The sequence below is a fragment of the Chinchilla lanigera genome, unplaced genomic scaffold (genome assembly GCF_000276665.1).
Source record: "Chinchilla lanigera isolate Chin_1 unplaced genomic scaffold, ChiLan1.0 scaffold00051, whole genome shotgun sequence".
Classification (NCBI taxonomy): domain Eukaryota; kingdom Metazoa; phylum Chordata; class Mammalia; order Rodentia; family Chinchillidae; genus Chinchilla; species Chinchilla lanigera.
In genome coordinates this window covers 6,774,034-6,787,965 of record NW_004955452.1, presented here as the reverse complement: position 1 = coordinate 6,787,965, position 13,932 = coordinate 6,774,034, and the positions used below count along the sequence as shown (strand labels likewise).

Genomic DNA, 13,932 nt, shown 5'->3' with positions numbered 1-13,932 from the left:
GGGGGTGGTTCAGGGGCAGACCTACTTGCCAGGTGCCCCACTCTGGACAGGAAGAGGGTGGGCGACGACTGCACAAAGGAGCTCTGTGTGGCTGGGGATAGGGTAGGGTGGGGTGTGCAGTGCTGTGGGGGGGCCCTAATGGCCCCCGTGGGCTGGGGCGGGGCCAGCTCCCCTTGGGGGCATCAGTGGCTCTGAGGGGACACCTAGTGGCAAGGGAAGGTAGTGCATCTGGATGACTGAGGTGGGAGGAAGTGACTGGAAGCTAGTAGGTGGTTAGACTAGAAGTCAACAGTTAGAACTGGTAGTGGGGACTAGGACAGTTGGAGGAGGCAGGCTGGGAGGGAGCCAAGTCTCTGGTCATTGAAGCAGTTTGGTTTAGAGGACCCCAGTAAAGCTATATTCAGACTCCAGAAAAATTGAATGACGTGGTAGTTTGTCCTTAAGGGTGTGTGATTTAACCTCTCTATGCTTACATTTAAATAGCAAATAAGTGACAGGTACCATTATTCCCATCATTGTGACTTGTTAAGATTTTGGGCTGAAATCAGGTTGGAAGATCTTCAACCTGATTGGGTGAACAGGTAGGGGACCAAAGACCAGGGGCCGGGACAGAGATGTTTAGTTCCGGGTGTGTGGGGCGGGGGGCTCATACTGCAAAGGAATAGGGGAAGTCTCAGGGCAGCAGAGCTTTCCAGTGCAAGGAGGACATCCCTGGGTCTTCAACCCTGCTGGAAGGGAAACGAGAGGGAGAGTGCAAGCAGGCTGGAGAGAGGGTCAGGAGGCCGGAAGTGAGTGCTGAGGCTGGCAGCCTGGCTCCCCTGGGGAGGCTGCGGGTGGGGGAGGGGAGGAGGACTGGGGAAGAGGTGGGATGGTCACAGCCACAGCGGAGAGGGTGGGGCTGGGGACTCAAGGATGTGGGCTGGTGCTTCCCGGCACTGTGTGCAGCAGGTTGGGGCCCCCAAGCCCCTCCCAGCCAGCTGGTGTCCCTGTGGGCAAGCACAGACACACTGACCCAGAAGCAGGCAGGCAGACAGAAGGACCCTTTCGACTTTGTTCATGAACCAGGGCTAGGTGGTACCGTTGGGAGGGAGCCAGGAGAATGACTGCCTGCCTGCTGGGGTGTGGTGGGGAGGGAAGCCAGCTGCTGCCCTCGGATCCTGAAGGCTGGAGGAAAGAGCAGTGGACAGTCGGGAGGACGTGGCCAAAGGTCTTCACGGGTGGGTGGAACAGAAGCAACCACTGGAGAGGAGGTTTGTGTCTTCTGCCAAGATCACACCCTCAGGCCCCAAGTGGGAGGTCTGCAGAGCTGGGAGGCTTGCAGTGAGGGAGGGCTGGTGACTTCTGGGAAGCATCTCAAGGAGGGCATCGGGGCCGTGGATCAACCACACTGTTAGCAGTTGGACTTGGGGATTCCAGAGTCTGAGCCCCTTCCCCCCTGTGTGAGGGAGTTACCCATGATTCAAGAGCAGCGCTCCAAGTTCTAGGAGCAGGGGGCGCCTGACCTGGGAGGGGCCAGACCCATAGCCAGGCAGGAGAGAGAGCAGAGTCCTGGTGAGCCAGGAGGTAGGACAACGAGGAGCAGCTCTGAGGCCTGGGACCTGCAGAGAGGGAGGGCAGTAGCCAAAGGGATGGTCCTCCTTGATGAGTGACAGAAGCGCCCTTCATATGCCATTGTGTGGCTTTGGGCAGTCTCTTTCCCTCTTCCCAGCTCCGTTTCCTCCTCAGCTGTGAAATAGGAGGGCATGAAATGGCGCTAGAACAGCGTATCCACTGAGGTAGCTGATTAAAAATTCAGATTCCCAGCTGACCCTCACATGTGTGAGTCAGACTCCCCTGGACTAGGGCCTGGGTATCTGGAATGTTATGCTTTTCCCCAGGCCCAGGGTTTGGAAGCCAATGGCTTAGATAATTTTAAGGTTCCTCCCAGCCTTAAATTAGACCACAGCTCTACAAGGAGCATTTCCAGAAGTGGCTGAAGGAGAATTGCAGGAGCTGGGAGTAGAAGGAGGCTTTGGCCTGAAGGGCAGAATTAGAAAGCCTGCCTCTGAGCAGCTGTGTGACTTCAAGCAAGTTTCACAGTGGCTCTGGGTCTGTTTCCTGTGTAACATGAGGACAATAAGCCAAGCATGTCTCCTGGGTTGCTGTGAAGATGTAGTGTGTCATATATGTGAAGGTACCATGTAAGTAGCAAAGTACTTCCCACCAAAGGGGAGCAAAGGAGTGTCCCTTTTCAGGCCATCCTGTCCCCAGCTTAGTTCTGCCGTCTTCCTCTGAGGCGACAACACTGGGCTTTAGGGCAGCCAGCAGGTCTGCATGCGTCTCTAAGGTGTGGGTCCAGGGATCTAACACTAAATCAGAGACCAGTGCTAGGCAGTGATCAGTGTCAGCGTTTTGGTTTTTTGGGGTTTTTTTGTTTCATTTTGTTTTATATTTCTTGTACTGAAGGTTGAACCCAGAGGCACTCTACCACTGAGCTATACCCTCAGCCCTTTTTATTTTGAGACAGGGTCTCCATGAGTTGCCCAGGCTGGCTTTGGACTTGGGATCCTTCTGCCTCAGCCTTCCAAGTAACTGGAATTATAGGTGTGCACCACCACACCCAGCCCACACCACTCCTTTAAAACTCACCCAGTAACTGGCACCCATGCAGCTCCCTGAGAGCCTCCTCCTGGAGATTGGTTCAGCCCTGAGCCCCCAGCTTCCCTTGGGAGGCAGACATGGATCTAAATCCCAGCTCTGCCCTGACCAGCTCAGGGAGTCAGTTGGTAAATATTTATGTAGCATCCATAGCCCAGGCCCTGGGGTCAGAGGATATAGTGGTAAACAAGACAGATGTGATCCGTGCCCCTGAAGAGCCCATACTCTCAGGGGAGACACACTAAACAGACAGTCACACAAGTAATTGATTACAGTTGTGATAAATACTATGAAGGTGAAATAGATAAGGCTGTCAGAGTACATAGCAGAATCTGGACCACGGCTGGATAGGGCATCAGAAAGAGTCTGTTTGCCTGCCTGCCCGTCTTTTCTTTTTCCTTTTCTCCTTTCTGGTGCTTGTGATTGAACCCAAAGCCTTCATACTGAACTACATCCCCTGCCCTTTTTATTTTTTATTTTGAGGCAGGATCTCACTAAGTCAATAAATTGGCCAGACTGGGCTCAAATCTATGATCCTCCTGCCTCAGCCTCCCAAAGTCCTCGGATTACAGGTGTCCACTGGCTCAGAGAGTCTTTCTGATGAATGTGAAATTGGAAGAGAGCAATGTCAGCCAGGGAATGTTCCTTTCTACATTCTTTTCTCTGTCTGTCTAAGCATCCTTCTTGGATCACTTTTGGGTCTAGAGAATAGGAAAGAACTTCATAGGAAAAGGCAGGACTGATTGCTCTGTGTGCTTCATTCATTCATCTATCCATCCAGCTAACATCTTTTTGAACCTGTGGGCCATATGTCTTGGGTATTGAGAGATAACGTCTGCAGTGAGTAGGACAGATATCCTTGCCCTCATCATGCTTAACACCCTGAGTGGATGGATTCTGTAAAAATGGGGAGGGTAATTATATTGATCTCAGGTTTGTAGGGGATTAGACAAGATAATCTATATAAAGTACTGGACCCAGTGTTGGTAGCAGAATGTGTCCCCAAAGTATGGGCTTGTATTGTTGACTCCCCATTGATCGCTAGACCTCTGAGCTCAGGCAGTCTTCTTATCCCACTAATATATATCTAGTCACTTATGATTATCTGATCAATGTCTGTCTACCCAGTCCTTGTGCCAAGTAAGTCCTCCATCAATAATGAATGTATGAATGAATGATGTTATTTCGTCTCTGAGCCTCCATTTCTTCATCTGTGAAATGGGGTTATTAATAGCCCCTACCTCACAGGATCGGTATGAAGAATTAAATGAAGCGATGTCTGGACAGCTTCCAGCCCATTGCCCGGTGTGCAGTAGGTGTTCACTAAACCTGAGCTGCGATGGTCCTTTCCAGGCGCTGTCCACACCCCGAGGCCTGGGCTCAGGCCGAAGTTGCTCTGCAGCCCCCTCAGCTGACAGCCAGCGATTGGCAGAGCCCCCAGACACGGGGGCCCTCTCTCTCCCAGGTCAGCGGGGGCACACTGGAGGGAGCCCTGAGGGAGCTGGGGTGGCACCTGGAGGAGGCTGGGCCAGCGGGCAGGTGGGCAGGGGTTCAATGTAGCCACCAAATCACATGGGGAATTCAGATCTCCTGTTGCCTGTCTTGTTGCCCACAGAGATCTCCAGTGTGACAGCCCAGGCGGCAGAGCCGAGGGTGAGTGGCCAGGGTTCTCCTGGAGTCCCGGGGGTGGGGGAAGAAAGAGTGAGGCCGTATCGGTGATAGGACTTTCTGGCCCTCGTCTGAGTTTGATCTGGAGTGGTCGGCTCAGCCTGCTGATGGTCTTGCTTCTCCAGGACGGGGTCCTGTTCTTCCTAAGCCCACAGCCAAGGTGTAGAAGGGCATCAGTTGTCTGTCCATACATGGAGCTGGGGCCTGGGAGTGATTCAGTGTGCACAAGGTGTCTGGGGAAAGGCTGAGGACCCCGAGGGAATTAGGCTTGGGGCTGGGGCTGGGGCTGGAACGTGATAAGGGTAATGAGACCTTGAGGAGGGGTCTAGAGGCTCATTATGATTGGGGAAGCTGATGAGGACTTGTGTACTCAGTACGGGACCTTCTGCCTGTCCTGCCAAGCAGGTCCTGGTCCCGGCTTCTCGCACCCTCATGTCAGCCCCGGCCCCGCCCGGCGGCCCGCGGAGGACAAGATCAGGATGCGTGTGAAGCCCCAGGGCCTGGTGGTGACTTCCAGTGCCGTGTGCAGCTCTCCTGACTACCTCCGGGAGCCCAAGTACTACCCCGGCGGCCCCCCCGCTCCCCGGCCCTTGCTTCCTACCCGGCCCCCTGCCAGCCCACCTGACAAGGCCTTCTCCACCCACACCTTCTCCGAGAACCCACGCCCACCCCCACGCCGGGACCCCAGCACCCGACGCCCTCCAGTCCTTCCCAAGGGGGACGACCCGCTGCCCCCAAGGGCTGCCCGGCCCGTCTCCCAGGCCCGCTGCCCTATACCAGCCGGAGACCGCAGCAGCTCCCGCCGCCGCTGGGACAACGGGCGGGTGAACCTGCGTCCAGTGGTACAGCTGATTGACATCATGAAGGACCTGACACGCCTCTCCCAGGACCTGCAGCACAGTGGGGTGCATCTGGACTGTGGTGGGCTGCGGTTGAGCCGCCCCCCTGCCCCGCCACCTGGTGACCTGCAGTACAGCTTCTTCTCCTCACCCAGCCTGGCCAACAGCATCCGTAGCCCCGAGGAGCGCGCCACCCCTCATGCCAAGTCGGAGCGACCCGGCCACCCCCTCTACGAGCCTGAGCCTGAGCCTAGGGACAGTCCCCAGCCTGGCCAAGGCCATAGTCCTGGAGCCACGGCTGCAGCCACTGGTTTGCCCCCAGAGCCTGAGCCAGATGGCCCTGATTACTCAGAACTCGCGGAAGCTGACATCCTCAGTGAGCTAGCCTCCCTGACTTGCCCTGAGGCCCAGCTGCTAGAGGCCCAGGCCCTCGAGCCACCATCGCCTGAGCCCGAGCCTCAGCTCCTGGACCCCCAGCCCCGCTTTCTGGACCCACAGGCACTAGAGCCACTCGGGGAAGCTTTGGAGTTACCTCCCTTGCAACCTCTTGCTGACCCTTTGGGGCTGCCAAGCCTGGCTTTACAGGCCCTAGATACCTTGCCTGACTCCCTGGAGTCACAGCTACTTGACCCCCAGGCACTTGACCCTCTACCCAAGTTGCTGGATGTCCCAGGTCGCCGTCTGGAGCCCCAACAGCCCCTGGGGCACTGTGCATTGGCCGAGCCCTTGCGCCTGGACTTGTGCTCACCCCATGGCCCCCCTGGACCTGAGGGCCACCCCAAGTATGCCTTGCGGCGCACTGATAGGCCAAAGATCCTATGTCGCCGGAGGAAAGCTGGTCGGGGGCGTAAGGCAGATGCTGGACCTGAGGGCCGCCTGCTACCCCTGCCTATGCCCACAGGGCTGGCGGCTGTCCTGGCTGAGCCACCACCACCACCACCTCCACCACCGCCTGCCCTGCCAGGCCCAGGCCCAGTCCCAGAACTGGAACCAGAATCTGCCCAGACTCCAGTGGTCCCTGCTCGCAAAGGCAAGTGCCGGGGTGTGAGGCGCATGGTGGTGAAGATGGCTAAGATCCCTGTATCACTGGGGCGGCGGAATAAGACCACGTACAAAGTGTCATCTCTGAGCAGCAGCCTGAGCGTGGAGGGGAAGGAGCTAGGCTTGCGAGTATCAGCAGAACCCACCCCGCTGCTGAAGATGAAGAACAATGGGCGAAACGTGGTAGTGGTCTTCCCGCCAGGCGAGATGCCAATTATTCTCAAGCGTAAGCGTGGCCGCCCTCCTAAGAACCTACTTCTGGGTCCTGGCAAGCCCAAGGAGCCAGCAGTGGTGGCAACCGAGGCAGCTACCGTGGCAGCAGCCACCATGGCCATCCCAGAGGTAAAGAAACGACGGCGGCGGAAGCAGAAGCTGGCATCTCCACAGCCATCCTATGCCGCGGATGCCAATGACAGTAAGGCTGAGTACTCAGACGTCCTCGCCAAACTGGCCTTCCTGAACCGCCAGAGTCAGTGTGCTGGGCGGTGCTCACCACCCCGCTGCTGGACACCCAGCGAGCCCGAGTCAGTGCACCAGGCCCCTGACACACAGAGCATCTCCCACTTCCTGCATCGTGTGCAGGGCTTCCGGCGGCGAGGGGGCAAGACGGGTGGTTTTGGTGGCCGGGGAGGGGGCCACGCAGCCAAGGCAGCCAGATGCTCCTTCAGTGACTTCTTTGAGGGCATTGGCAAGAAAAAAAAGGTGGTGGCGGTGGCAGCTGCTGGGGTTGGAGGCCCTGGCCTCACTGAGTTGGGGCACCCACGCAAACGGGGCCGAGGGGAGGTGGACGCCTTGACAGGGAAGCCCAAGCGGAAGAGGCGGTCCCGGAAAAATGGAACTCTGTTTCCAGAGCAGGTGCCCAGTGGCCCAGGCTTTGGGGAGGCTGGTGCCGAGTGGGCCGGGGACAAGAGTGGTGGCTGGGCCCCTCACCATGGGCACCCAGGTGGGCAAGCTGGCCGAAACTGTGGTTTCCAGGGGACCGAGGCCCGGGCCTTTGCCTCCGCTGGGCTGGAGAGTGGGGCTTCAGGCCGTGGCAGCTACTACAGCACGGGCACGCCCTCGGGCCAGACTGAGCTCAGCCAGGAGCGCCAAAACCTCTTCACTGGCTATTTTCGCTCGCTGCTTGATTCAGATGACTCCTCCGACCTCTTGGACTTTGCCCTTTCAGCCTCTCGCCCAGAGTCCCGAAAGGCATCAGGCACCTACACAGGGCCGCCCACCAGTGCCCTGCCTGCCCAGCGGGGCCTGGCCACCTTCCCCAGCCGGGGAGCCAAGGCCAGCCCAGTGGCAGTGGGCAGCAGTGGAGCTGGGGCAGACGCTCCCTTCCAGCCTGTCCTGCCCACTCGCCAGACCTTCCCACCAGGACGGGCAGCAAGCTATGGGATAACCCCAGCCACTTCAGACTGCCGGGCAGCCGAGACCTTCCCAAAGCTGGCTCCCCCACCTTCAGCTGTGGCCCGATCTCCAACTACCCACCCACCCACCAACACCTACCCGCCCCAGTATGGTGGGTATGGGGCTGGACAAAGTGTATTCGCCCCAGCAAAGCCCTTTACAGGCCAGGACTGTGCTAACAGCAAGGACTGCAGCTTTGCCTATGGCAGTGGCAACAGCCTTCCTGCCTCACCCAGCAGCGCCCACAGTGCTGGCTATGCCCCACCACCTACTGGGGGTCCCTGCTTGCCACCAAGCAAGGCCTCCTTCTTCAACAGCTCTGAGGGGGCCCCTTTCTCTGGTTCAGCTCCCACACCCCTGCGCTGTGACAGCCGGGCCAGCACTGTCTCGCCCGGTGGCTACATGGTACCCAAGGGCACCACAGCTTCTGCCACCTCCGCAGCCTCTGCCGCTTCCTCCTCCTCCTCCTCCTTTCAGCCCTCACCTGAGAACTGTCGGCAGTTTGCGGGGGCTTCTCAGTGGCCTTTCCGGCAGGGCTATGGAGGCCTGGACTGGGCCTCAGAGGCCTTTAGTCAGCTCTATAACCCCAGTTTCGACTGCCATGTCAGTGAGCCCAATGTGATCCTGGACATCTCCAACTACACACCACAGAAGGTGAAGCAGCAGACGGCTGTATCTGAGACCTTCTCCGAGTCGTCCTCCGACAGCACACAATTCAATCAGCCAGTCGGTGGTGGCGGTTTCCGTCGTGCCAACAGTGAGGCCTCAAGCAGTGAGGGCCAGTCAAGCCTATCTAGCCTAGAGAAACTGATGATGGACTGGAATGAGGCGTCATCTGCCCCCGGCTACAACTGGAACCAGAGTGTCCTCTTCCAGAGCAGTTCCAAGCCTGGCCGTGGACGGCGGAAGAAGGTGGACCTGTTTGAGGCCTCACATCTGGGCTTCTCAACATCTGCCTCAGGCTACCCATCCAAAAGGAGCACCGGGCCCCGGCAGCCACGGGGTGGTCGGGGTGGTGGGGCCTGCTCAGCCAAGAAGGAGCGAGGTGGTACAGCAGCCAAAGCCAAGTTCATCCCTAAGCCACAGCCGGTGAACCCACTGTTCCAGGACAGCCCAGACCTTGGCCTGGACTACTACAGTGGGGATAGCAGCATGTCACCACTGCCCTCTCAGTCAAGGGCCTTTAGCGTGGGAGAGCGAGACCCTTGTGACTTCATGGGACCCTACTCCATGAACCCATCCACGCCTTCTGACGGCACCTTTGGCCAAGGCTTTCACTGCGACTCACCCAGCCTGGGTGCTCCCGACCTTGATGGCAAGCATTTCCCACCACTGGCCCACCCGCCCACGGTGTTTGATGCTGGCCTGCAGAAGGCGTACTCACCTACGTGCTCACCCACACTAGGCTTCAAGGAAGAGCTGCGGCCACCGCCCACAAAGCTAGCTGCTTGTGAGCCCCTCAAGCATGGGCTCCAGGGGGCCAGCCTGGGCCACGTGGCTGCAGCCCAGGCCCACCTGAGCTGCCGGGACCTGCCGCTAGGCCAGCCCCACTACGATTCCCCCAGTTGCAAGGGCACGGCCTATTGGTATCCACCAGGCTCAGCTGCCCGTAGCCCACCCTACGAAGGCAAGGTGGGCACAGGGCTGCTGGCTGACTTCCTGGGCAGGACGGAGGCCACGTGCCTCAGCGCCCCACACCTGGCCAGCCCACCAGCCACGCCCAAGGCCGACAAGGAGCCACTAGAGATGGCACGGCCACCCGGTCCACCTCGTGGCCCTGCTGCAGCCGCTGCTGGCTATGGCTGCCCACTCCTTAGTGACTTGACCCTGTCCCCCGTGCCGAGGGACTCGCTGCTGCCCCTGCAGGACACCGCCTACAGGTATCCAGGCTTTATGCCGCAGGCACATCCTGGCCTGGGTGGGGGCCCCAAGAGCGGCTTCCTGGGGCCCATGGCGGAGCCTCATCCTGAGGACACATTCACCGTCACCTCCCTGTAGTGCCAACTGAAGTGCCGACTGGACCGCAAGGTTTTGTTCCTGGGTGAGTCTGGGGATGTGGGTGCAATGGGTAGAGGCCTGGGCAGGTGGGAGGATGAGGACATTAAAGCTTGGGCCAAGGGAAGAGGTATAGAGATGAGTGGGAGATGGGTAGGATTTAAGGACAAGACGGGACAGCAGGGAGATTTAGGCCAGAAGTTGTAGGCAGTCTTGCGGCAGGGGGAGAAGATCAGAGTGCTTGGGTGGGGAACCCACCAGGACATTCAGGGCATCCTGAGAAGTGGAGCGGCAGAAGAACCAAACTGAGTAGAGCTATCTAGTTTGGCTCATCAAGCATTTGTTTCGCTTGTTCATGCTAGGCCTTGGGCAGGAGGTACCATTGGAGCTCTTAGGAGAGAGGGTGTTCGCGTCACTCGAGTCACTTCCTAGGTGAAGGAAGACGAAGGTCAGACAGGCATCCACACAGGGCCAGTCTGGAGTTCCAGCCCTGCTGAGCATCCTCGTTTTCCTGGGAGCGTCGATGACTCCATGACATAGCCTGGCCAAGACCAGAATGTGGCCAGGATGTATTGGTCACACACTTGGTTAGGGCTTTACAAAACGGCCTAAAGTGTCCTTTATGGGGCTCCCAGAGTACCCCCATCCGTTTCCAACATCTTTGGCCCGAGGTTCAGGGGTATATGAGGTAGGGATCCAGCATAGAAAAGGGGCACTGTGATCCCGCTGTCCCTGGGAACCTGCAATCAATGGGTCTCTGCCCAGGTAGAATGTTTGGCCCTAGAAAAGTGAGCCCCTTTCATGAACCCAGGATCTCTTCTAAGAATTCAATTAAATATTGCAAGATATTTAGATACTTTTTATCAGGCACTCATTAGTTAGAATCAGTTTTAGTATTTTTAAGATTTGATATTTTTAAAATGAAAATGAAATGCCAAGCATAGTGGCATACACCTGTAATCCCAGCTACTCAGGAAGCTGAAGCAGGAGCATTGCAGATTTGAGCTCAAACTGGGCAGTTCATTGAGACCCTGTCTCAAAATAAAAAATGCTCAGTGGTGGAGTGCTCCTGGGTTCAATCCCCAGTGAAAGAGAAAGGAAGGAAGGAAGGGAGGGAGGGAGGGAAGAAAGGAAGGAAGGAAGGAAGGAAAGGAGAGGGAAAAGAGAAGGAAGAGTGAGAAAAGCAAAAGAAACGGGGCATGGTGTCACTTACCTGTAATCTCAGCACTCTGGGAGACTGAGGCAGGAGGATTGCAAGTTCAGGCACAGCCTAGGGAACTTAGTGACTTAGCAAGATCCTGTCTCAAAATTTTAAAAAATAATAAAAAGGGCTGGAAGCTAGGGATGTAGCTCAGTGCAAAGACTGTGGATTCAGTCAGTACAGGGAGGGGGAAAAAGACAAAATGTCCCAAAATGATCAAAGGGAATAGGGTTGAAGGAACTATTTTTGTGAAGAACAGCCTCTTCCTGAATATAGCCACAGATCCGTCACAAAATTGGCCCAGATGTGGTACTTGGCAGTGGGGTGGGTTTGGGCATGTCTGAGACCCTCACTGTCTACCTCTGCTGCCCCAAAGCCTTCTAGAGGCCATTCATGGCCAGGGTAACTCTGGATTCTAAACTGATGTCAGTGGAAACTTACTATCTGCTCTCTGATGCCTGAAGGTAGTGTAGGGCAGCCTGTAAGAGCCAGAAACCCTGAGGGAGGACCAGTCCCCAGTTGGCCACCAACTTGCAACATGCCCTTGACCAAGCTTTTATGCTTTTCTGGCCTCTGTTTCCCCATCTGTTCAAGGAACTTTAATAATCTCTTCGGCTCTTTAGCTCTGCATGGCAGAAACAATGGACCAAACTTTTTTTTTTTTTTTGGCAGCATATTTTCCTTCCTAATGAAGCCAGGCCAAGATTAAAATGGCCTTCCATTCCCCATGCATTTCATTGCAAGCAGCAGAGCCACAGATCTGAAGCAGGCCAGGGAGAAGCTGCTTAGGGTTTAAATGTCAAACTCTTGATCCTTCTCACTGGAGGGGAGATGTCTCGTGGATAATCCAGAAATGTGAAATAATCCAAAAACCGTTCCTTCCAGGCTCTGATTGGAGACATGAACGGGTGTGGGGGCTGGGTGTTTGGGCAGGTCACAGCTCAGTGAAATACATAATGGAACCACCCAGTGAGGCTGAACGGAGGAGGAACTGGGATGCCATCCAGCCCCACATTCTGGCCCTGCTCCCCACCCAGGGCTGGGAGTTAATAGCACTGTCCTCCAACCAATAACTGCAGTTGTTCCAGAGGCATCTGTGCAGCAATTCCCCTGTGCCAGGTATTGCAGCACCATTTGGTCCTCAGGGGGCTTCCACTTTTAGAGAAGAAGGCAGTAAACAGAATGACACTGAGAATTCGATCACTACAACTGTGGGAAGGATGGTGCAGAAGAAACAAAGCTAGGAAACTGTGAGAGCCTACAAGAGGCTGTCCAGACCTTGAAGTTGCTGCCCAAGGGATGAAGGGGCAAGACAGCTGGATGGGGAAGAGCACTCTGAGCGGAGGGAACACAGTGTGTATAGCCTTGAGGCAGGAAGGGGCGTGGCTCTGAGGAATTGAACGAGCAGTAAAGCTAAATGAGGAAGTGAGGCAGGTAGGGCCAGATCAAGGGGGGCACTAGAAGGGCGTGGACTATTCCAAACAGATGGAGGGGCATCTCAGGGCTGGAGTGCTCAGGTCACAGACATCGAAGCAGGGAGACGGGCTGCACTGGTTCAGACAGGCAGTGGTGGTAGCATGAGACAAGGTCTCCCTCTTTCTTTTTTTTTGTTTTTTTGTTTTTTTTTGTTTTTCTCCGGTACCGGGAACCGAACTCACAACCTTGCGCTTGCCAGGCAGGTGCTTTTGCCGCTGAGCTAAATCCCCAGCCCCTGGTCTCCCTCTTTCTCTAAAATGGCACCACGCTCTTCCATCTAGGGGAACTCTCCAGGGCCAGTTACAGTTGTGGTAGGAGTGAGAAAGGGTTGAGGGTACAAGGAGGAGAGTTGCAAGAAGGGAGAATTAATAGAGGGAGTCACATTGTCAACAGAAGGCTTAAGCAGAGAAGACAGTGACACGCTCATTCACCAACAGGCAGTGAGCAGCTTTGATGCTGGGAGAAGCCGTAATTCAGCGCCTTCACTGCCAAGCACTGGGGAGACAAAGCAGACATGGCCCCTGCCCTCCAGTTCAGCATCCACCCCAGGAGGCTAAAGCAAGTACACAAAGAACCTAAAAACACCTGGTAGGAAGTGGCAGGTGCCCAGAGGCAGGAACAGACAAAGACTGTATGCCAGGCAGCTGGGAGTTACAGTCAGAAATCATCCCTCTGCCTGCTTGGTGAGAAAAGGGACATATTTGTGCTGGGCCCTTTGTGTAATTCTGCTATGAACCTTTCATAGCAGCCTGGGAGTGGCTGTGCTTCTTGCCCCATCAGAGTTGAGGAAACAGGGACAGCTAGGAATCTGGCCCAGGGGACCCATAGTTACTATATGGTAGAGCCAGATTTGGAACACACCACTGCCCCTCTGCAGCCTGGGGACTCTTGCCATGCAGCTGCACTTTTCCACCCTGCACCCTCATTCCTCAGCAATGAAGGGTCAGATTGGACGAGCCCTACAGTTCTTTTCAGGTCTGACATTTTAAGGGGATTTTGAGGTTCTATGGAAGAAGCTGGCAGTTGCATTTGACCTTGAAAAATAGGCAAGATTTGGAAACAGGGAAGGGTATTCCAGGCAGTGGGAACTGTGTACAAAGCAGGTTCCATCTCAGAGTGAGCAGAAGATGAAAGGTCCGAGGAGGGAGTGGGGAATGTGGGGCACGACTGGGCCGAGAGCCATGGCTGACAGGACAGAGATGGGGAGGGGGTTGGGCCCGTGCAGATATCTTCTCTGGTCCAGACAGACTGGCTCCACAGTGGGACCCTGTGGGCTGGAGATTGGCCCTAGCAGACCAGAGGATGAGAGTGGGAGAGTAGAAAGGGCCCCCAAGGTGTTCAGGAATCTCGAGTCCCTCTCCCCTCTCTTCTCCCTCCTCCCTCCTCCCTCTCAGGCCTGGAATTGAAGCCAAGAGAAATGTCACAGGTCCTCCAAGGTTACACCAGCTGGGGCCTGACTGGAGCAGGAGGCAGTTTCCAAGGCCACCATCCAGCTGGGGTCAGCAGGCATGTCCAGGCCCGGCTGCTCTGGGCTTTGTCTCTCTGTGTCTTGAAACCTTGAAAGGTCACTTGATCTTGCCCCTGGCCCTGAGCAAGAGGCCTCCAGTCAGGGCTCAGCCGGTCCTGCTGTGCCTGTTGTGGGCTCCAGCTCTTCCCTCTTCTGTAAACCCATCCTTCCCC

General features: G+C 56.3%; 1 protein-coding gene across 7 annotated transcripts in view; it reads left to right on the top strand.

Annotated features, from left to right (window-relative positions):
- Ahdc1 (AT hook, DNA binding motif, containing 1) overlaps nt 1-13,932 on the top strand; it is a 65,740-nt gene that overhangs the window by 45,024 nt on the left and 6,784 nt on the right. For all 7 annotated transcript variants that reach the window (XM_005394912.2, XM_005394914.2, XM_005394910.2 and 4 more), the window contains 3 exons: nt 3,991-4,102; nt 4,253-4,290; nt 4,711-9,621. In XM_005394912.2, the coding sequence (XP_005394969.1) occupies nt 4,785-9,578 (4,794 nt within the window). In that variant the 5' untranslated portion in view covers nt 3,991-4,102; nt 4,253-4,290; nt 4,711-4,784 and the 3' untranslated portion in view covers nt 9,579-9,621. The remainder of the gene's footprint in view (nt 1-3,990; nt 4,103-4,252; nt 4,291-4,710; nt 9,622-13,932) is intronic.